Raw genomic sequence first — 25581 nt, forward strand, 5'->3', positions numbered from 1 at the left:
TTGAAGTTCAAGTGGTTGAAGCACTGGGAGACAGCTAGGAAGAAACATCATGTTTGCCCTGATCTGCTACTTCGCCCTAATCATGTTTTTGTCCACCGTCAGATGGGACACCGGGCTAGACAGAACCTTTCAGCTGCCCTGTACAGATGCTCTTTACATTCTTATCTTATATTCATTGCTGACTAGCAAAAAGTAGTCTTAAATTTTTTTTTATGCATTCATCCTTGTTGCTCACTGGGGAGACACACTTTTTGTAAAGTGTATATGGGATTACATATGTCTTTATAATCCGTTGAAAACTGCTGGGAAAACAAAATCACCCCATGATTAACTGGTACCATTTGAAAACCCTTCTGCTCTTACTTCAGTCCTTTGTTCCACCTCAGATTCGAAGAAATACTTGACATTTTCTAGAATCTGCAGAAAATTTCCAGGCTTATAGAAAAGCTATTTCTAGAAGTACGTGTTCTTAAGATACCCTGTCTGCTTTTGATCTGATTGTGTGGTAGAACCTTATCTAGTATACACACACCACACACAAGATTTTTTTTTTAAGATGCAGAAGGTATGATCCCTATTACTAGAGAAAGAGATACTTCATAAAACCCACATGAATAAAATCTGTCAGTGATACTCAGGCCCGTCTCTTTTTTTCAGGTTAGGTCTTGGTTTTGCCATTCTCATTTACATCTAGGCACTGGAATGAGGAGTGAGCTTTGAAAACATGCAGAATACACCAACGATTTACTATTTAGGTATTATAGAATTTACCACCTAGAGTATAATTTCATAACACAGTTGCACATGCTTGTGTCCCGAGGAATATAAATTTTCCATGGTTATGACATTTGGAAGTCAGGAATGTGGACCCAGGATGCACAAGTTCTCCATCTACTCTAGTGTGCGCAGAGGCCACACACACTTGGCAGAAACCAACAAGCTTCTATCGTAGCAAATCAGGCCACAGTGAGACTGGTCTAACTACCTTTCCCTTTGCAGACTGATCCTGATCAAAGACGCCAAAATCTTTCCTACAGGTTTGCATAATCTCTGTTGGCATTTTCAAAATTAATATAGTTTTAAAGAGTAATAAAGAAATATAGATCCTATCCCAACTACTCAACCATGCAGCATTTAGTGCTTCTTTGGCATGCCTAAACTCTTACCCATCTGCTAGAAAAGCATTCTGGCCATTCAGCAAGGTGAAACACTCAGGCAGGTGGTGCCCAATGATAGACTGTCAAATGCAAATAACTAGTTTCCAAAGAAATACCTCCTAATGGCAAACACCAACTAATTAGGCTGCATAAGCCATTCCTCCCTATTCATATCTGTTGGCAAGACAAAGACTTAAATCATATTTCTGGGCACTTTGCCCCAGTACCTCCTTTTCTGCTTAGACATCCATTTGAAGTATTCTTCTTAGCATAAAGGTTTATTAGCATTCTGTTTAGCACCCAAATAATTACATATAGTTGTTTAAAAACCAAAACAAACAACCAAACAAAACTGGCCATTCATTTCTAAGAATGAGTTCCAGGACCAGGAAATTTACTCAAGTCAGGTAAGATCACTGAAAAACAGCAATTCTTAATTTACTGGGAAAAAAAAAAATCTTTTAAAGACATATTTTAAAGATATGTAGTAATAATATCAAGGTAAGGTCTACATTTATTTGTACATATGTTTCTTGGAAGACAGTGGGCTGGATCTTCCAGCATCTGAAACACGAGTCATTGCACAGACATGTTTTTCCATTACACAACAGTAAAAAGAATAATCAAGTCCAACATCTTTATGTAGCACAAGTCCCTGCCAAATAAGTCATATTAGCTGTACGCTTATCTGCGCTAATATTCACATTCTAAAGATTAAGAGCCAGAAATGTAGAATGAATAACAAATACTTTTGCACATTCAAATCCTCAGCCTTATCTTTACAGGTAAGTGTTTTCAGGTACTGAAAGTCAGTAGCCCTGACACGGCTTTTGGGGAGAAACACCGGCTACCTCTGAAGAAAGTTAGACCACCCCGCTCTGTCCCTGGAAACCAATGCATCTGCTCTAAGATGAACTTAAGAGGAGTTCAATTCACCTGACAGAATCAATTAAAAATGCATAATTATTAAATATGCTATTCTTTGGAATAATCACTGTAGCTAAACAGAGATTAATGGAGAAAAAGTACACAAATATCTGAATGTGCTGTGTCTCTTATCCAGCGCCTATTTTTATGACAATTCTATAAAGAAAATTTGGCCCAAAATGTCTAGAACTCCTTGATTTTTACCAAAATATTTACCTTTGTCAGGATTTCCTGTTTACTAGTTTCATCCACAAAGTCTCAATCAACATATTTACAACCTCTGTGATTTTGTAATATAACTGTCAACAGAATAAATTATTCAAACATTCATTTGTACATTTTCTCTTAGAACACATGGCTTTTGAGTCATAGTGAAGGTTGTTTTGCTAACCCTTTCTGGAAAACTTTATCTTGGATATGGCCCAAGTACCTTAGTGAAAGGTAGTGTGCTCTCCTGGTTAAATCTGCTCCATATCTAGACAAAGTCAATCACACTGCAATACAGATGAAAGCAAACTTGTTAACTTCTGTCAGTTGGAATATATTAAGGGAGCCATAAAAACCACAGAACACAACTTGCAGGTCTGAAGCCTATAAATATGCCATTGAATTCACACATATTGGGAAGTCAAACAGAAATTAAATACAAAAATCTGCACCAAGACTCTGCGTGCATAAAGCATCTAACAAAAGGAAGCAAAAGGACTGGGGAACTCAACAGAAGTAACAAGTACCTACAAGTAGAATTTACAGCCCTGTTCAGTGATTAATCCTTTAAAGCTTCAGAAGAGGTAAGTTTAGGTGAACACCACTTCCAGTTCATTTCAAACCCAAGCTCAAAAGGAAACCTTCAGTCTGCAGTTAAAAACATACTGGCAAAAAACTAAACCATGATTTATCACTCTTCTTTATTCTGGACTTATTCACAGACTGCCCAAGAACAATGTTAATTCCATTTCACGGACAAAGTAAGATTTCACTGAAAGTAGAGGAATGAAAGTGGGTATCTTTACAGTAGATTTAAAAAATAGGGTACACAGAATTTCCAGTTGCTGAACAAACACAACAGATCTCATATATATACACACACACAGAGATCTGTTGTTTTTTTCATTTTTCCCTGAAGTGAGTTTAAACCTTTCATCTAAAATTTTTTATTGAAGGAGAAAAACAGCACTTTTTTTAAAAGTAATTATGTCCGATGCTTTTGGAAGCGCACTGCAATGAAGGTAAAGGATTCTTCTCTCCCACCTTATATGAGCAGAAGAGGAGCTTTAGAGAATTACTGGAGGTAATGAAATCCTGACATAACACATTCACTTGAAATTAGCAGTACATTAATCTTTCTGTCATTTCACTTAGGCCAGTCACAGTCTGCTTCCTGCACGCTTCCCAGTGCATGCACAGAGTTCCAGCAGGATGGGAAGGCAAGGCAACAACGGCACACAAGAACTTTCATTCAGAGCAGGAAAGAAACTGCCTTCATCAAGCAGCATTTCCACCATCTGCTCCCTGGAGATACCAGAAAGCAAATTTTTTCTACTTGATGTAAGACAGCTACAATAATAACGTACAAAAGGGCCTGGCTTGTGGATCTCACATAACAAGCTAGTAAATTACAAGCTCCTAGAACACTGGCAAAAGACGAATCTTAACTATCACTTGAGTAAGGCATTACAATGAAACTTTAAGCTGGCATCACACGTGCATTCCTAGTATTTAAGATATATAGAACCTTTACTTACATTATAGCACTCAGTAAGACTTTTGGCTGACATCCTCCAAATCTTACTAAGATATTTAAAGTACCAATAGGTGACAAAGTGGTATCCTTCCTGCAATCCCACATGTTAAGACTACATTGAGCAAGGATATTTCAATTTATTTGAAAAAGTCTGCAAGTAATCATTCTCACTGTCAATACTGAACAATTTCCATTTGTTTTATACCAAGCTCAGCATTGCAGGTGAAGAGTGAACATTCCAATTCACAGTTGCAGATTTTAGTATTACTTACTTTCCATTGTTTATTCTTACCGGACTTCATCTGTATCTATTGGCATTCCATAATGATTCTCAAGTGTTTGTCATTTATGAAGATGCCTCTTCCCAAAAAATTGCATTGGTCACAGGTGAATGCTTAGCTCTCTGAAAGACCTCCCAAACTTTTCTGACTACCTAGCCTGTGTTTTTATGTCATGGGCACTTACACCTCTAAATATCCGTTCTTTTTTCTTGTTTGTGAAACCTAAATATTACCTAATAGCCATAAGCTTGCATAAAGAATACGAGCCCTCAGCCACACAACTGACCATTTATTTTTGCACTTAATCAATTGGTTCGTAGAGAGTCTATTTCATAGCAACATTTAAAATCCCACACTCATGACTATGTAGTTTCCTTAATATCTTACTGTAAAGTACTTTCTCACATGAATTTTTAAACATGTCAAATATCTTACCACAACCAGATCTTTGTTAGCTACCATTTTGCTGGCAACAAATTATGGAACATTAGAAGCAAGGCAAGATGCCATTCTATGATAATAATCTTTAAGATGTCTTGCATATCTGAAACATTTATCTTAAGTACTTTCAAAAGTGTCCTTCTGTTTATAAGAGAAAAAAATAAATCCAAAAATGCAAAATGTGTCCATGCTCAAAAGTATTATTATTTCAACTTAGAAACACTGTAAAAAAAGATAATGAATGTAAGATAAATATTTGCATTCCATTTACAAATATGCTGTATCCTCTTATTCCTATGGATATCAGTTCCTACTAACTGCAATGATAGCAGTAAGATTCATATATATGTGGTGAATCCACTATTCAGAAACACAATAAACAGTGAATTCCAGTTCTGTAAACATATGTTATTGAAAATGTTTATTGTATTCAGCATCAGAATTATGACTGATGTCAATTTAAATAAATGCAATGCCCAAAGACTAGAATTAGCAACTGCTTTTTGTGTATGATCCATGTATCTCGTTCAGTACATTCCTGATGCTTTCTGCACAAACCTCTTCTTCGTGATGTTTCATACAGGCTTGCTTCCATATCTCTTCAAACCCTCCATCTGAAATGTTCATGCCGATGTTGCAGAGAATTTGTGCAATCTACAAAATAATACAATTCATGTAATTCTGGTTCACAGTTTCTTTAAACTATATAGAGTCTGGCTTTTACATATATTAGCAATCTCTATTTGCCAAAGAGTATTTTCCCACTCTTAAATAAAAGCTACAGACCACATCCTGCATCCTTAACCAAAGAAGTTCCTATTTAAGTAAATCTGAATCTTAGTGGGATGAAAGCTGGGGTATACAAAATTGTCTTTATTTAATAAAGTAATCTTGCTGCAACTTCAACATTGGAAAAATCAAATACAGAAAATTCAGGGACAAGTAAACGTTTTTTAAAAGCCCTAAGTCAAGTCCTGTTTATCCACTGAATTTTTACTCTTTGCAGTTATCAACATAAATGAGATTATATTATTGTCTGCATTTCACAGCAAGAATACTATATGCAAGATCTTCAGGTGGTATAGATAAGTGGGTGAAGTGACTAAAATGAAATGGTTCACATCAACTTTCGGTCTTGCTGTAGTTTTACACCAAAGTAATCCAACAGAAGTATTTTTTTTTCCCGTATTTTCCCACTTGGATGCTTCCTGCTACATGCCTCATTACACTGACTTGTTGACTCATCAGAGGAAGGTGGCTTTAGAAGAATATTGACATGACTTGTGCTTTTGTTAGTATTAGCAAATGTTTGGCTTCTTCAGTTGTATCCTGTGTGTGTGCATGTGTGTTTATATTTATGCTCTGGAGATTTTATGCATGCTTTGATAAAGTAAGACCTTTAACACAGTCAAATTAACCTTGTCTGACATCCTTCTCTAAACTTTTGTATAAATATAGGCCTGATTCACAGCACAGCAAATCTGCAGCTTCATCTATGACAGTTTACGCCAGCTGATATTACAGGAGGAAAACATAGACTAAATTTTGTTTCTTTAAGCACAGGTGTTGTTTCAGTTAAATCAATAACATTACTCACAAGGAAAACAAACCAGATTTGGTCTAATGTCTTCAACAAGCTAGTGAAATTTAAAAGTTAAACTAAAAGCAATATTCCATTACAGGACACCACTGCAGGGGCAATAAAGGCCTACAGCCTCTCATAACTTGGCTTCACCTTGTTAAAATACAACTCTGTCCTGACTCATCAACAGCCATAAAATAATTACTGACTAAACCACAGAGTATCAGATGTGCACATGGGGTTAAACCAACCCTTACCTATTATTAACATGATCATGTTGAATATAAATTACACACTATTACTCTTCAATTCTCTTCAATAGACTAGGAGGAATTCCAGTGAAGAAAACAGCAGGCCCTAGAACTACTCTGGTCTTTTGTAACAGCTTTTTGAAGCTGCTTTATAGTCAGAATTTGCATTCATTTCTACAGGCCTATACAAAAACTAGTAGTATTAAATGACTCTGGCTTTCATATAATTTCATTAGCATGTTTGAAAATATTAATGCCCCATTGTTTTGCTGATTAAGGATACCAATTAAACTTGGACACCAGAGTGAAAGGAGTAGGCGTACTTTACTAGTGATAACCAAGTAATGTAACAGCGTAATACAGAGAACATGCAGTAAGAATAAGCAGAATAGTGCACTTAAAGCAACAAACAGAGTAATGCATCAAATCATTACTACACGAGAGAGAGAGAGAATAGTAATTAAGAGAAATACATCACCACTTGTATATATAATCATCATCATCCAGATCCGCAGATGCTGGAGAGCCCCGGTTACAGCGAGGATTTGGAGAGCCAGTCCTGGCAAGTGGGAAATCCTACGCGGTGCGTCCACCCATAGGTGAGGCTTCCAAAGTCGCTGTGAACGGGCCCAGTCTTATATACCAGAGATCGACAAGCCAGAATAGCTGGCATCTTTGTTTTGAGCAGAAAGTTTTATTCTCCTGTTGGATTCCACCCAAAGCTTGGCCAGGGCTCAGGGGGGGAGACCAAGGGAGTTTCTAACAAGGCCAAATACTTGGGTTCTCAGCCTTGAAGAAGGCTGCGAAAGGAAAGTCAGATACATTCTCTCCTCTCTACTGATTATATTTTGTCTTTCACTAGCGAGTTTACATATTTTACTAATGACTACATGCTAAGTTAGCAGCTTCAGCTTGGGGCCTGTTGTTCAGGCTGCAGTATTTCAATACTTTAGCACTTTTTACACCAGCATAAGTAGGTTGTTATAACTTAGTACAATACCTACTAGCACAATGGTTATCAGTTATAAAATATGCAGGATTCATCTATAGGTCAACTCAGGCTTGGGCCTGTTGTCCAAGCCTTAGCACTTCACCCATACCAAAATAAATCAAAGACCATCACTAAAATACTGAAACAGTCCATTTCATGAGTATAGGAGGATTTAATACACTCAGAGGTGGTTCTGTACTGAACTCTGTACAGCCTGTATAGTCTCCAATGGAGTATGACATCTCAGGCCACATTATAACTTCAGAGAAGAGTTCTGTCTAGTGTTTGACAGGTATAATGAGCTTCTCAATGAAGCATGAATTCTATTTACTGTTAGCTATATTCTGCATGCATGGATTTCCTGCTTCAGAGCTAGATTATAAAATGGTAAGTGCTCATGTACACAACATTCTGACAAGCCATTTTATGAATATGGATAGAACATGACACCACACCTTTTACATCCCCAGCGCTCAAGTTCCAGATCCACTTTCAAATTTGACTGAATATTTAATATAATGACTAGTAGAGAGGGAGAGGTTGTCAAGGCTTCTTTTCTGATTTTAGATTGGAATTTCATGTTTTGTTACAATTGTCTCATAAATTGTATTTCAGGTAATGAAGTTATCTTAGTATTTTTTCACTAGAAAATGCATATAAACGTAGAAGCAAAAGAGTAAACAATACTGAAGAAGAAACAAAGTTGTTTTGTGGGAGGAACTCTGGGCTGTAACAGAGTGGTAGCAGCCCCCAGACATATCAGATAGAAAAGTCCCCAAGAAATCCCTACAGTCTCACATCCTACCTTTCTCTTCAGACAGATGAGATGGCACAGCATTGGTGAGTGACTCCCTATATCCTCTATCACTGTATAAGCCCTTTGTAGATCTGAGCCTACGACCATGACTCAGAAGAGCACTTAAGAGGTATATTCAAGCAGTTTGCTGAATTTGCCATTAGCAAAATCGGCAAGGTTGTTTGAAGAGAGACACCTAGGGTAAAGTTTTCCACTGAACCTTCCTCTGTAATAGAAACTAGTTTTACACACCTGTAAAAATCTTCTTGTGGGGCTTTTAACAGCATCTACTCATAGAATAACAGGTTGGAAGAGATCTCTGGAGATCATCCATCCAACCACATAATCAAAGCAGGGCTAACTTTACCATTAAACCATGTTGCTCGCTGCTTGAGACCTTCCTCAGAAATTTGACTATGTGCAAGGATGGAAATTTCACAACTGCTTTATCTGCTCTTCTCACATTGCAGAAATGATGCGCCATAGACTCTTGAGCCCTAGACTAATTCCAAACCCTTGTTCGACACAGCATTTGAGCACGTGAGCAGCAACAACCTGATGTACTTCCTTATATTACTTATTGAAGGTGGATCTCAGTAAAATTATTATCTACCACATTTATGAATAATTTTGAATGTGAAGAGTACATATTTTTCAGATAGTTGAATGGATGTAAAGACAGTAATGTTGCAACAATGAATTTTACAATCTGTTTATCTGATAATATGACTTTCCACTCCCACATGGCTAGAGGTACATTTACCTTGGAAGAATATTCTGAAGAAATGCACTATACCTCTGTCTTTGGTCTTGTTTTTAAAAAGTCTCTTTCATACACTCCCTTTCGACTGAAGACAGAAGGGAACAATACTGCATAAGCACTGGCCTCATCACCATAGTTAGTTCTGTCACTGATGCGGCGAATTCGAGAAGCAGGAATATCTGAACGAATAGTTGGAACACCACACACTGGATAACCTATGGAAACCAATCAAGAGGTAGCATGGAAAAGCCTGTATGTAAAGATAGCACCAGGGAGGATAAAACATTTTGTATGAAGTAAGAACAAATTTGATGCTTCATCTCACATAGGTTCAATAACAAGTTATATAATTTTCTTCCTCATCTCTTTTTTTCATATTTTTAGAATTCTTAGATTGAGCTACATCATGAAGCACTGCAACAGGAAATCTTGCAGTCATATTCTACTTATCCAGTACTTCCAGCTGAAAACATTTTAAGTGATTCCAAGACAACACTGTTCTCTTAAAATTATCAGCATAATTTCTCAAAGACATCTAGATTAACCTTCGCATTTTGAATGGATTAACCATGCCAAACATCCAAGCCATGCCAGCTTCCAAGCCATGGTCCTAAACAAACTTAGTTTAGATAAATTAATTCACTATTGTACATTAATAGAACCTGTAGCAATATTTTAAAACTTGTTCCTGATTCTGTCTTAAATAACGCTCAGAAGTGAGTACAGTCCACTGTACTTACAGGTTGTTGGGAGACCACCTACTACAGCATTGTACTGAGAAGAAGTTGTTTGATAATTTGCAAATACATGATCTGTTGATCTTGTAAGCGTTTCTGCTGTCTTTTCTGAGCTTCCCGGTTCTTTTAACAGAATATCTTCCTGCTTCAGCAGTGGCTCATCATTATCTTTGTGTCTTCGGGTAGAAGAGGAACATCTAGTTTTTTCCCTATAAACAAAAGTTATGGTACAGCCAAGGTTTATTATCAGCACAATATAGACTAAGAGGTAAAAGACATTGCTTGAATCCTTGAAAAACTATAAAGTAAGTAACATAATTAATCGGCATTTCTGGTAATGATTCTAAGAGGTTTTTTACTTTCTCTTGATTTATGGGACATTCTCAATATGCAACAGACTCCAGGGTTCTGAAATACATTTCTATCTGAGGCTCTGCTGGTGGTAGGCAAGGACTAAATGCACTCTCTAAATCCTACCCTTCTAAAGGAGCACCTAGTCTACAACAGCAGAACAAGATCATCTTGTTTTCATATTGAAAGTTTCCAATAGCTTTCAATAGCTGTTGTAAGAATAAGATCACATCCACAATTTCCCAATATTAAGTCATCTACCTTTTGTAATTATTTCTTCTTCAAACTCTTTAACAGCCATTTTGTCTTTCCAGTTCAGAAAGTTTGTAAACTCCAGATAATTAATCAGACCATCTTTATCCAAATCACAACAGTCAAATAAGGAATCCAGGAGCTCATCATCTAGATTCAGATTAAGCTGAATACAGGACTTTCGTAGGTTGTCCTTGTCTATTTCCATCACCATTCTATTATAAATAAAAGAAAACAGTTGTTATAACAGCCATTATAAAAAGGTTCCACCAAAAAGGAACACATACACGGATGTGTTTATGTTTTCACGTATGTATATAATTTTATATATATATATAGCACCAAGCACACCATTTCAGACGAGTAACATTGCTGAGTAAAAAAAGAAACCCTAAATAATTTAGAAATTTGAAATCTGAATATAAAAGTGTCAATAAATAATTTTCAACTTAAATAATACAGTGATTTGAGACTAAAAGAGTGTGACAGGGTATTGTGACAAGATAACAACCTAATCACAAATGTTGAGGCAAAGCCAAAATTTCTTTTGAGAGTAAGGCATCAATCATTCTGTATACATTACAATTGATGTTATATATGAAATGTCAATTATCATTTTTCTTCCAAAGAGAAGAAAAGATCTGAACTTCTGATGCTTGGTGACTCAGTCAAAAATACAGCTTGGAAGAAAATATGAACATAATCCTTTCAACTGTATTTCTTTTAAGAAGAACTACCAAATTTTCAAGAGCAAAAAATGCTAGGATTATTCCTGCTCACATGTATGTCCCTTGCTCGCTGTAACTTGGATATTTCAAATACTGTTGTGAAAGGCTCCAACTACGGTTGTGTTTAATTCCATAGCACATCACAGTAGATTAAACATGCAATAACTATGAATTTACCTTGTCTTTATAGTCTTCATCTATATTTGCCTTGCTATGCTTGTTTCTTCATGTCTGTGTCTCCACAGCACAGGAGTGCTGATGTCACACATTCCTTTACATCTATAGTTTTTCAAAGCACTAACCTTATCATAATGCCTGAATGCTTCTCGTAATATGTCAAAATTCTCATAGTTAGCTTTCTTCAAACTTTGCCGAACTGCCATCAAGACAGCTCTCTCTCTGTCTTTACCATGGAGGAACTCACATGGAACATGGCACTGAAGAAGATCACCAATTCCTATAAAAATAAACACATCCTCAATTAGTTATGCATATATAGAAAATAGACATTTAAAAAAAAATTGTTTACAGTCTTAAGGAAAAGGAGAATTTCAGTTTCAGGATAATGATTTTCAACACTAATGAACATCTGATATGGCCATTTCATTAAAAGATCAAATGGTCCATATGATGATTTCTCTACTCACATGCAGTTAATATCCAAAGTCCCCAAGACAGCAAGGTCACTTTCTAGACTGCAAGAAGTTAATTCAGTGTCCAATAACAAATAGGAGTAACTCACCTAATCCCCTTCTAACAGCAATGTACATGCATTATTTCTACTTGTTAATAATTTTTTTGTTCAGTTCCTTCTGCTGTTCCTTATAGGACAAGCATACCTACACATTTAGAATATTTATTACAGAACATAGTAAAGCATGTATAAAAGCTTATGCAGAATTTGAACAAGCCTTCTCTGGTAGTAACTCTTAGTAACTTTGAGCCACTTACATTTTTTGCCGCCAAACTACTCACTGTATTCCCTAGTTATTAAACATAATGTTAAAACACCATCAATCCCAATATTGACTATTTGAATTAACTAGCTTTTAATATTGTCATAATGAAAATTAATAATTTTTTATTTTCATTGTTTTCTTTCTCCCTGCTACCTTCCAAACTTATTATTCTTATTGCTTGTTATTTTTACTCTTCTTACAGAAGTGCTGGAAAAATCAAGAGGAAAGACACAGAATTGATTTAAATAGCCATTTAAAAATTGTCACTTAGATCTCAATATGAGTTTTCTGCTGTTTCCTGTTTTGCTCGCATTCAGATACAGAGGCTTAAAAACCAAAACAAAACCAAAACAAAAAAAACATCATCCAAAACCTAAAGTTTCTTTATTTCTGACATTTTTTTTCCCCACTAGCAACTCCAATTCTTCTCAACTTTTCCCTCCAAAAATTTACTGTCAGTGTTAAATTTTTGCACCTTGCCTTTAAGATTTTAGGAAAATTATATACTACACAACCCACAGTAATAAATTCAGCATAGTTTCAGAAAGAAGATAAGATTTTATTCTGCCCCTCAACTTATCATATTCATCTCGATGGAGTAACATTCCAAATGCACATCCTGGGGGAACATTCATAGTTTCTGCTATACTGTCAATAAGCACATTTCTTTGTTAATTGTCAAATAGTTTTATTAATAGCCAAAATAAATCCTGCATTATTATATTTTAAAAAAAAGTAATAATCTGTTATATGATTAGGGACGATACACATAGTTCACCTGAAATTTGTAAGTACTTTGCTTCAAAGTTGCCATTGCAGAAAAGCATTCCTTTATAAACCTGTTCAGAACATTTGCTGTTTGTAATAGAACACAACTAAATGTAAACATTAACTTTTTGAACATTTATACTCATTAGGAAAAACATTCTATGCTAAAATAAGTTTTTTTCTAAGACAATGTCAGAAATGAGTGAAAAAAGTCCTTATAACATACTAGTCAAATAATAGGAACGTTTAGGACAAACCAGATCTCCAACTGAAATAATGTCTCCAAATAAACTACTTTTGGCTAAAGTGGAAAAATTGAATCACACCTCTGCTTTTTAACATGCAATTTTGTGTCTACCAAAACCAGCAACCAAGCCAATATCCATCTGGAAAAACTGTCCCAGCTTTATTTACCAGAAAATTAAGATGCTGTTGGTAACATTAAAGAACTGTTTATTTCTTAATTTGAAAAAGATGCAATGTTCATTTTATTGCTATGTTTAATAATTACAACTGTTACATGAATCAGAAATTTCCATCAAGTGTGAAACTGAAGCACAGCCTTAGCTTCAGTGACCACGAAATGGTGGAGTTCAAGATCCTTAGGGCAGCAAGGAGGGCACACAGCAAGCTCACTGCCCTGGACATCAGGAGAGCAGACTTTGGCGACTTCAGGGATCTGCTTGGCAGAGTACCGTGGGATAAAGCTCCGGAGCGATGCATCCTGACAAAGAGGAAGTCAGGTAAAAATGCCAGGTGGCCTGCATGGATGAACAAGGAGCTCCTGGATGTTACGACCTGGACTGGAGGCCCAGAGAGTCACAAAGGTTCTGTGATCCCCTCGGGTTAAATTAAGGTGAAATAACACCAGACAACCAGTTAAAATGTTTTACTTGCAGTAGAAATGGCTTAAACTTGGAAAAGGATAATAAGCAATGTGGTCTCTTATAAATCTGTAAGAAAGAAAAGAAAGGAAAGGAAAGGAAAAGAAAGAAGAGAAAGAGTCACAGAAATATGGATCACCCCAGGTTCCAGCATTGTCTCAGGTCTGGTAATCTTGAGTGGTGGGTGCACACACAGCAAAGTTCTCTGTTGCCTTCTAAGTTCATCTTATCAGCTGATTAGCATACTAGATGAGGAGAGGCAGGTATTCCGCAAACTCATTTCCATGAAAGACGAGGAAAAAGGTGGAGCATGGGTTCTGCACGTGCATTGAGGGGCAACGGGGAGCATCAACCCCTGTGTCCAATTAAGTCGGTGGTTGTGCTCCCCCTGCTGCCTTTACTTCTTCCCCAGTTCCCACAGATTTTTGCTGACTTCATGCTTCTTGAGCAATCATCTGGTTTCTGGTGCCTACTGGGGAGCCAGTGATTAGCAAGGCCTGAATCATATCACACTTGCACAATGGAGCCAATGATCCCCACTTTGAGGTTGATCTAAGGAATTTGGCAATACAACCACAAGGGAGCGGGGACGTGCATCCTTCCATACACTCCGCACTTCCTTGGGTGACATTCCTTAGACTAATCACAAAGGCCACAGCTTGTCCTTGAGGTTTTCTGTGTCGATGAATGTTTGAGGCATTAATTCCTTCAGTTCCTTACACTGGATAAGCTCAAACATAAAAATGAAGCCTACAGAGGGTAGAAACAAGGACAGATACCCTGGGAGGAATACAGAGAAACTATCCAAGCAGCCGGGGATCAGGTCAGGAAGGCCAAAGCCCTGACAGAATTAAATTTGGCCAGGGATGTCAAGGGCAACAAGAAAAGCTTCTGCAGGTATGTTGGTGATAAAAGGAAGAGTCAGGAAAATGTAGGCCCTTTCCAGAAGGAAACAAGAGACCTGGTTACGGTATATGGAGAAGGCTGAGGTACTCTTATGACTTTTTTGCCTCAGTCTTCACCAGTAAGGGCTCCAGCCATACAGCCCAAGTAGCAGAAGGCAAAGGTGGGGACTGGGAGAATGAAGAACTGCCCACTGTAGGAGAAGATCAGGTTTGAGACCATCTAAGGAACCTGAAGGTGCACAAGACCATGGGACCTGAAGAGATGCATCCGCAGGTCCTGAGGGAACTGGTGGACGAAGTGGCCAAGCCACTATCCATCATATTTGAGAAGTCGTGGAAGTCTGGTGAAGTTCCCATGACTGGAAAAGGGGAAACATAATCCCCATTTTTAAAAAGGGAAAACAGGAAGACCCAGGGAACTACAGGCCAGTCAGTCTCACCTCTGTGCCCAGCAAGATCATGGAGTGGATCCTCCTGGAAACTCTGCTAGGGCACATGGAAAATAAGGAAATGATGGGTGACAGCCCACACGGCTTCACTAAGGCCAAACCGTGCCTGACAAATCTGGTGGCCTTCTATGCTGGGGTTGCAGAATGCTGCAATAGGGAATAAGGGATAAGGGTGAATAAGGGAAGAGCAACGGACATCATCTACCTGGACTTCTGCAAAGCATTTGACACTGTCCCACACAACATCTTTGTCTCTAAACTGGAGAGACATGGATTTGACGGATGGACCACTCAGTGGATAAGGAATTGGCTGGATGGTCGCACTCAAAGAGTTGTGGTCAACAGCTTGATGTTCAAGTGGAGAGCAGTGACGAGTGGCATTCCTCAGGGGTCGGCACTGGGACCGGCGCTGTTTAACATCTTTGTTGGTGACATGGACAGTGGGATTGAGGGCACTCTCAGCAAGTTTGCCGATGACACCAAGCTGTGTGGTGCGGTCAACATGCTGGAGGGAAGGGATGTGCCATCCAGAGGGACCTGGACAGGCTGGAGAGGTGGGCTTGTGCAAACCTCATGAACTTCAACAAGGCCAAGTGCAAGGTCCTGCACATGGGTCGGGGCAATCCCAAGCACAAATACAGGCTGGGAGATGAGTGGATTGAGAGCAGCCCTGAGGAGAAGGACTTGGGAGTATTAGTGGATGGAAAACTGACTATGAGCCAGCAATGTGTGCTCGCAGCTCAGAAAGCCAACAGTATCCTGGGCTGCATCAAGAGAAGTGTGGCCAGCAGGTCAAGGGAGGGGATTCTACCCCTCTACTCTGCTCTTGTGAAACCCCACCTGCAGTGCTCTGTCCAGCTCTGGGGCCCCCAACAGAAGGAGGACATGGACCTGCTTGAGTAGATCCAGAGGAGGCCACAAAGATGATCGGGGGCTGGAGCATCTTCCCTATGAGGACAGGCTGAGAGAGTTGGGGTTGTTCAGCCTGGAGAAGAGAAGGAGACCTTATAGCGGCCTTCCAGTACTTAAAGGGAGCTACAGGAAAGATGGGGAGGGACTCTGTATCAGGGAGTGTCGTGATAGGATGAGGGGTAACAGTTTTAAACTGAAAAAGGGTAGATTGAGATGAGATATAAGGAAGAAATTCTTACCTGTGAGGGTGTGAGACACTGGAACAGGTTGCCCAGAGAAGCTGTGGCTGCCCCCTTCCTGGCAGTGTTCCAGGCCAGGTTGGACGGGGCTTTGAGCAACCTGGTCTAGTGGAAGGTGTCCCTGCCCATGGCAGGGGGGTTGGAACGAGATGATCTTTAAGGTCCCTTCCAACCCAAACCATTCTATGATTCTGTGATCAAAATTGAAAGGAGAATCAGTGCTTTGTTCTAAAATACAAAACAAACAAACAAACAACCCAGACAGAGATGGAAGCAGTGTAATCTAAAAACTACTTTTTATCATTTCATCTTTTATCATTTTCATATTACACACTGGATGTGGATGGTGTAAAATTCACTAAATAAAATTAGGTTTGCTTGTATCTGTCTTTTAATATTAGTGCATGGTTTGAGCTTGCACTGCAACCCCTATTTCCTGACTGATCATACTGCCCCATGTTGCTCACACTCCAGGTCTACTTAAAAGTAAGGCAGAAAAGTAAGTGAAGGGGAAAGGAGAAGCTGGCTCACATTTGTGTTCATTCCTCACAGGTACTACAGGCATAGATCTCCAGTCACTAAAGCCTGTGATCTTGAGCTTAAAATTAAATTTTTATACCAAAGTCAATAACGTCTTCAGATATTGTTTTGCAGAAATCTAGAGCAGCCACAAAGACAGTTTTTGTATACATTCAGGAACCACAGATGTATAGCACAGCTGGATCCTGACCACACTGTACCTCAGGACTACTGCAGCCCTTCATAAGCACTGCTTTATAAAATTAAAAAGCTGTTCCAGATCACCTGAGGTTTATGAAGCATTGTAATGATTTGACTGAGACTGATACATGCTGCTAGATAATAACACAATTTCGTTCCATGTGCTTTCCCAAGGAAATAACAAGGTGAGAATAGAGGTGATGTAACAAAGATGACCAAAAATAGTGTCAGAGTAAGAAAAACAGTCAAATCCCCAAATAATAGGTGAGACATTTCAGTTCTTTTGAACCTTCGTAACTGCAAAAGACAAGAAATAAACAATGAGTTGTTGCAGTGTGCTTGTAATTTGCTTGGTGCAAACTCGATCAATTCAGATACAGACCATTTAAACAATAAGATTTAAAACCACCACATAGACACAATACAGCCCTCATCAGTAACATGTGTACTTATCAGCCTAATTAGGGCAAGTAGAAAGTCCCTTTCTGTAATTGAATGCTGTAGTGGAAGCACTGAGCACACAGTTATAATTTTTACCCAAGACAGAAAAAGATATCAGAGACTTTGCAAATGCAAGTGAATTTTGCTCTTGGAAGGTATCTTTGCTTACTTACGGATCAAGGACTTTTCCAAGCTGAGGCTGAAATTTTTCTTTGAAATCATCACTTCGTTCTGATAAGATTTTTGCTGCTCTCTTCCTACGAATTATGAAAATAACTCTCATACATATTTGTTTAACAATATTCAACAATTTTTCAATAATATTAAAAATATTATTGTGTGTTAGAAGGAAACAGCAACTCCTCTGCAAGACAAATACAGATTTAGTTAATTGAAAAATCTTGCTATTTAAAATCAAAAGTGTCTTTATGTAATGCTAAAGACATGCCAAGTGCTGTTATACTATGGTAGAACTGATTTGGATAAACTATTCTGAAAATTAGTCCTTACATTTTCTATTCAGTTCAATATAGCTAAGGATGGGATTGTGAGATGTGAAATTATCTTCTTGAGAACTCACACCACTAATTAACTAGTTAACTCGTTGCAACTTACGATTGCAGATCACAGAGCCAATTTAAGGATTTGGATATGCTTCGCCCATCTTTAAAATGAGGGGTTTCTACTCCATAAACAAAAGACTTGCTGAAGTTTGGTGAGTCATACTTCCTATTTATTGTTTCCCCTGTGGAAAAAGTGTTTCAACCTGTATAAAACACCTCAGGAAGAAAAATGTACTAAGTATCTTCATTCTTAAGACAAAACAATGAAGAAACAAAAGCAAATAACTAATTAACAATTCTGTTCAATTAAAGAGAATTAATTTGCATTCTCCACGTTTAGTAAGTAGCAAGGAATAATCCCATTGTCAAAAGTGAAGATAAAAGGCAAAATAAAAAGCAAAAACTGCTTCAGTGGTAAAATAGTTGGATGTCTTTTTATGTCTGACTAAAGATATGCCCAACACAATTAATGAAAAAATACCTGGCAGCCTAAGTAGTGAGGGTCACGCAAACAAATCACTTTATTACGTCCATACCTGAGCAGAGACGCGTTCCATTAATTTACTATTTATTAAAAAATAATGCTAAAAGGAAAAAAATGTTTTTGAGGTACTGCACTTTCAGATATACTCTTGCTATGTTGACTTCAATGGAAATTTTGCCACTGACTTCACTGTAAACAAGGTATTACCCTACTTGTTCATGATTCTATTAATCAAGTCTTGCCTATAAAATGAAGTTTCACATACAAGAATATCACATAAGTACTCTAAGTGAGCAAACACATGTTTCTTGTCACAGAAGAAACTGCCACTCTGTTTCTTCAAGCTGTTTTCAATCACCTTTTGACAAGAATGGCAATTAGAACTTTCAAAAAATATTATTCACTGTGTGCTTTCTAATAAGGGTTTCCTCTGGCTGTATGGCAGCATGGAATTTTTATGCTATTGTTCAGAACTGGGGCACACAGTTACTTTTTTTTTTCTGTCTGTCTGTTTTTGGATTGGCCTCTCCATGACCTCTCCATGACAGGATGAAAGTTGCAAAGGAGACAGAAACAGATAATGAAGAACTCTACTAAAACACCTAGGAAAGATGGGGAAGAGGTGAAAAAAAACTACAAGTTTGGCCAATTTATACCATTAGTACTTGTAGTAATTTCTCCATGAGAGAACACAGTACTAAAATGTCACTTCTACCTAACTACCTCCATATAAAATTTACATTATTACAACTGAAGTACCTGTACTGCAGTTTCTTACGTGTTTGGCCTACACCTACAAAACTGCTGGTACTAGCACAATGAGCAATTTTATTATAATACTAGTCTTATAGAGCAGCAACGTAGTAACCCTCTCAGCGTAAGTGGAAATGATGGGACTGGGAAAAATAGAAGTGGCTGCAAAAGTAATACATGTACTGCATTTCAGAGTGATATTTGTCACTCTGTTCCTGTACTGACCTATGAGATAAAGGGTAACCATCCCTGAGCAGACCTCTTCACACAAGTACAGCTTCCTGAGGCTGAAGCAGTGGAGGCACAGCCCAGTGGAAGGGCAGAGACAGAGGCTGTGGGACAGACTCACAGGCAGGATGCTGTAGGCTGAGGAACCTGCATTCCTGAGAGCCAATTAGCAGTCTGAAATTACTCATAACCAGAGCCTGATCCTGAGCGCTCCATCAGAAAGTCTAGCTGTCCTGAAATTCCTTTTGGATCCTGATAAAAGGAAGGAACCAGAGGTGAAAGTACTGGAATAGGTTGGGCTCACAGTCTGTGGCTTTAAGCCTGAGATTGCTCTCAGTGGCATAGACAATGCCAAACTCAATAAGCAACCAGGGCATCTGTGCATTTCTAGTTTCCTGGAAATACTTTGCCTTTCAAATAGCACCCAAAAGAAATCAGGCTTCCAACTCCTTCATTAAGTTCTTATACTGACCGATACACCCACCATGAAGTGATCTACAGTCCTACAAACAGGTCATGCTCTCTCAGTTGCATATGCTTTTTCACATCACTACTTTAAAAAATAATTTCTATTATATTAATACAGTAACAAAAAATAATAGTTTATATCTCAAACAATAGCACACAACATGTTGAAGACACAAAGAAAAACTATTACCTTTATTTATATTAGAACTTTTAATGCCATTTCTTATCAGCCTTTACACTTACCCACATAATAATCATTGTGTGACACAATGTACAGATCATGTCCTTCTCTGGCTTCTTTATCCACTTCCTCAGAAGTTTTTGGTGGATTTATAATCTCTCCAGCTGGTATACCTGGCAAGTATGGAATAAATATATGGTTGGGGAAGGTAAGGGGGATAGGTGTTTTCTTTGGTTGGTCCTTAATTTTAAACAACACCTTGTAGCGAAGGTGCTAATAGTGTGGAAGAATGATACTTCTTACCACATTTCCAGTCATTCCATAGGAATCTTACAGCATAATGACATGGGACTGAGGGGAAAAAAAAATAAAAAATCACAGAACCTGAGATGTACATAACTGTTGCAAGAAAGCTACATGGTCAACACATATGCGATTTGCTCCAATCTATGGAGGAAAGATTCACAGGACAAGATAATATCTTTTATTAGACCTATTAGAATAGTTAGGAATAGGAAGGTAAATTGTTAACTATCTAAACAGTTCTCCAGGGAAATCTATGACAGCTCCAGAACAGAGACAAAAGCCCTACTAGTCACCAAATGTCCTCAGTTGCTGTTTCTTCATTGTAACTGAAAAATACTAGTACGTTTTTATGCCTTTCAATAACTGCTAGAATTTAACTTCTCTATTAAGCTGGAATTGTTGGAAGCATAGTATATGTGCTGGATACTAAATTGCAGATTATCCTGTATGTGAAATAAATGTTTTAATGCTAAATTTTCCTAACTTGGATGACTTTTGTTCCAAATGTAGTATTAATTATATCCAAGCCCTTAGGTAACATACAAGATTGATCATGTGATCTGCCCAAGGATGCTTGACGATTACTAAAGTAGATTGCTTCTTCTTTGTCTTGTATTCTTTGTTGAAAATCAGTTTTAGGAAGTGGATTTATCAATGAAGCTGCCTAAAGACATCACAAACACCACAAGATACAGAAAAGCAGCAAAATTTAAGCATTCACACATCACTATGGCTACCTCCTCAACATACACGCGAACAAAAATTTGATCCTAAGTGTTCTAATGAGATCTTATATGATTACACTGACATAATTTTATATACCAAGTTGCAAAACAAAACTGTGTTTGAGAGAAGACTACTAATAATCAATGCTATATTTCCAGCTCAATAAAATACATGTCGTGAGACAGAGCTTTTTATTTTTATGCAAGTTTTTCCACTTGTTAATTTATAAAATTTCAGACTGTGGCCTTTCTGTTCTTAGCATGTATTAGAAACTATAGTCAAATTGTAATATGACCAAAACTTAAGTGTGAAAATTATTATAGTCATAACATCTTTGGAATGAAGTCTCCTGGTGCTTATGATTAAAAACATCTATTGTCTAGCGGTTAAGATTATCTATGCTCTAAACACCTATTCCCAATTCTGCCAATGCAGAATTAAAAGATAATATTTCAAGATATACACTAATATTGCACGCTAAGACAACTACCAACAGAAAATACTTCATCAGGTTTTTCAAAGCTTAGCACTAAAGTTAGACAAATTTTTTTTCTCTGTGTACACACTGGGCTTGGGTCAATAGAAGTTACTTGTAAAATTAGGTCAACTTCAAGGGGGAAAAAAAACCTCATAAAAAAGGTTTCAGAAATGTCAAAACAGGGTATTGTGATCTTCCCAAAATGTCTGAGTTTTCATCAAAGTAATGGGGACTCCAGACAGTGTTTATTTTTAGATTCTTGTTGAATGTTATATAAAGAAGACCTGAAAGCAGTAGTAGCAAATACAATTGATCCAAACCCACACTTAGCAAACCCACTAAGATTCCGACTCTTTCTCCAGTTAATATTTAATTGATAATGCAAACTGAAACAGTCTTCAACAGACAGTACAGGCTACACAAATCAATCCATTCAGTGTAAAACTTCTGAGAAGGGACACCAAGAACCTTTCTTTTCATTTTGGATATGCCTAATAAATGTCCTACTCAACATCCTCTAATATCAGGACTTAGGTGTTTCAATCTGAAGACTTCTTTTTGAAACCTGAACTCCTCTTTGCCTCAACTTCTTCATTTGTAAAACTGAAAATTGTTAAATTACAAGCCCAGCTGACGAAATGCACCATAAAATTGTATTTTACTAACACAACTGTTATTTTTAGATATTTTAACAATTATGTGACAAAATCACCAATGATCTCTTCAGTTGATTGATTACAGATTACAAAAATAATTTCTGAAGAATATACACAAAATAGTCTGACATATCCAGAGTATCACTCTTTAGCTTACAAAATCAATTTCAACCCAAATGTAAGAAAGAATACGGAATAATTAGACTGAACTATAAGCACGTTCTCAGATAGCAGTTCTCTTGCTAAAAGCTCAACAGGTTTTATCTCTACAATCAGTAAAGAAAGCAGCAAAATTTGTGGGTAGAAGACTGTTCACTAACTTAAATGTTGACATGAAATAAATAATTCAGTAGTCACTGCAAAAGTTAAGTCACTGGTAAGATAAAAGTCACTGAACTTCAAGTGTTTTCCTATTTCAATCATGCTAATTAAATCCTATGAATTGACCTCAATTCAGATAATCCACAACAGCGGTGAAATGCTGCACTGTAAATCACTCAGCTATGTATTTTTATCCCCGACTATGAAGAAACCAGTTGCTCTTATTAAGGACATTCTTAAGTAGTCCATTCTTACACAAAAGTAAATGAGTCAGATGCTTACACTGAGTGAAGAACACGACTCTATACCATGTGTCAAGTGAGCTGCAATGTCAGGACCGTCTGCTCTGCCGTAGAATATTCTTTCAACACCAGGAGCTGGATTTGTTGTATTTCGAAACTTTCGCACAATAGCTGGAGTAATGGGCTATATATAAAGCAAAGCAAAACCAATTTTACAGCAGATATTCACAAAATATTAATGAAAATAAAATCTATTGCAGCCATTTCAGTGTGATTTCACAAAGGTAAGAATGAAACATTTGTATGTTTTAGGGCTATAACGCATGTGTACGCTTCTGCAGATACTGATATTCTGTGCATAAGGTCAACATAGCCCAGCCTAAATTTATCAAACCAGCAACAGAAGTAACGAGAGAGTTGCTAAGTTTCAACTATCCGGTTCCATATTTAAGATGGGGAACAGCTTCTTCATGTATACTTCATGAAAAGTAGATGCTACACTATCAACTTCAAAAACCTTTAACCTGATTCTTAATTCCACCATCAGTGAAGCAATTTCAGAAATTATTTCAACCAGTTTTTTTTTATTATTATCCATTTAAAGGAAGAGCTATTTAAGGGATCTGTTTGTGTCTCAGTACCCTCTGACTCTTCAGGGGCATGGGGAAGGGCTAGTGGGAAGCACAATTCTGAGGGGCAGCCTTGATAAAGAAGGACCTCCATCGGAAGTAATAATAATTCCTAATAATAAACCCTATAATTGTATTCCCAGAGAAAAATTGTCTAAACCAATTCTATTTAGTCCCATCTAAGCAGGCATAGTGAATTTTGTAAAACATGCAGAGTGAAAAAGAACTTTACAATCCTACCAGCTATTCTCTATTATCCCATGTGACAAAAACTAACATGTAAAAAAATAGTAGTTTCTAAAGAGAAAGGATGTGGAAAAAATTACCAAGGTTTCACTGACTTTTTTTTTTTTTTTTTTTTTATACGGCTTGTCTCAAAGTACAATCACTAATGGGAGGTCATTACAAAAGTTTCACAAGGAGTATCTGAAAAACCAACTCACCCGGGGTAAAACCTCAGTCAGGCAACTTGCAGCTGTATCGCCAGTGGGAAGCAACTTTCCAGCCTAAACGATATAATCAAAAAATAAGGCATAACCAAACCCACTGTACTAATGAGCACAACTAGTCAAATTGGGATCTGACACCTTGCAGGAGATGTTGTCTCATTGTCCCCGTTTTGATAAAAGGGGGGGAAAAAGGAGCGACAAGCATTTTTGGGGCGAGAGCGGGTGGACCGCCGCGAGGCGTGCGTGCCCGCCCCCCACACTGCCCCTCCTTCAGCCTCTTCCCTCAGCCTACGGCGAGACCCCGGCCCCAGAAAGGCGCGGGAAGCGGGCGGGCGGCTCTGCGGCAACGGTGGGACCCCTTCGGCGAAGGCACTCACGGCCGACAGCTCGGGAAACCTGTCGGTGAACTTCCCCTTGTAGACGGGCCGCAGCTGCTCCGCCATGGCGGCACGGGGCCGCGGCGGCCGTCAAACCCGGCCGCTGGGTAACGGCGGCAGCCGGCGCCACCGCGCCCCCGGGAGGCAGCGACGGGAGCGCTTGTGCGGGGCGGGCGGCGCGGCCGCCCTTGCAGTACCTCCGTCATCTCCCTCGCACCCACCGGCCTCCCCCTCACAGCCCTCCCGCCATCTCCCTCTCACCCAGCACCCACCGGCCTCCCCCTCACAGCCCTCCCGCCATCTCCCTCTCACCCAGCACCCACCGGCCTCCCCCTCACAGCCCTCCCGCCATCTCCCTCTCACCCCCTGGAGAAAGCCAGGAAACAAACTGCACTCAGGCTATTCTGTAACCGTCATGATCTAAGAAAATAATTATAAGAAAATAATTAAAGTCCAACTGCAGAGGTAGTATGTTTCCTAGACCAATTATTAAAATCCTTGAAAATCCACCAGCTTTCAGACAGGCAGGTTGTGACTTCTTTGGGCTGAAAGAAGGTCATACACGGTCAAAAGTCTGATCAAACTTTAAATCTTTATTCATTCTTCTAATAAAAAATAAAGCCCCTTTCACAAGTGTTGTCACATGTATAAAAATATTAATATTTTATACTGAGACTGTTCCTCTAGAGAAAACTGCAACTCCCATCTACACAACAGCACAGAGGTGGGTGGGAGGAGTCTGTCAGCACTACCCATATATCAGGACATGAATGCTCTTCCTTTTTATCTTAAATGAGTCAACACATTCTATATCTAAACCACTGTATTTGCGTTTTAGAAACAGATGCAGATTATTTCAGAAAAGCAGCGTGGGTAAGACTGAACAAGCTTCACTGTTTAAAAGCCCCTCAGGTCTTACAAAGACTTCTACTCTCAGGTGATATGTAGTAAACTCTCCCCTTCTTTCCAGCAAAACATCTAAATTTAATCACATCCTGCTCCATTCTCTATAGTCCTATGATGGCAAAACCAATTTTAGATAAACATACAGACTTTAACTGTAATTAATTAACAAACATTACCAGCTGTTGCCATTTTGTTCTCAACTCTAACATGTGTTTGATAAGGATTTAAAATGAAGGAAGCTAAATTAAAACTGAAATCTCAGGACCCTTTCCTACAAATGGAAGATGGGAGGCTCAGGCAGTGATTGCTCTCTGATGACCAGGCCACCGGGCAGTAGGGGTGCCTGACAACCTGCTCCAGCTGGCTGTTAGAGGCATGTCAGAGTACATGTCAGTACTATGATCAGCTAGCTTCTAGCATGCATGAACGTAGTATCTTAACCTTCTTCAGGTAACATTAAGTTATCGTCAGCTATTATCTAGCTGTTGCCACGCTGGTGTCTTTTCAAAAGTAGGTGTGTTTTCCTGCGGCAGACA

At 38.3% G+C, this 25581-nt stretch overlaps 1 protein-coding gene across 1 annotated transcript; it reads right to left on the reverse strand.

Annotated features, from left to right (window-relative positions):
• Positions 1-4954: 4954 nt before the first annotated feature.
• On the reverse strand, positions 4955-24205 carry EFHB (EF-hand domain family member B). Its single transcript, XM_074815825.1, is given in 13 exon segments — positions 4955-5204; positions 8967-9148; positions 9674-9838; positions 9841-9879; positions 10283-10476; positions 10478-10488; positions 11304-11458; positions 16118-16308; positions 17452-17535; positions 17894-18023; positions 20018-20128; positions 23757-23768; positions 24055-24205. Coding segments are annotated over 13 exon segments (1590 nt in total). The 3' UTR covers positions 4955-5039.
• Positions 24206-25581: the final 1376 nt, after the last annotated feature.

Source organism: Strix aluco, chromosome 1, assembly GCF_031877795.1.
Source record: "Strix aluco isolate bStrAlu1 chromosome 1, bStrAlu1.hap1, whole genome shotgun sequence".
Classification (NCBI taxonomy): domain Eukaryota; kingdom Metazoa; phylum Chordata; class Aves; order Strigiformes; family Strigidae; genus Strix; species Strix aluco.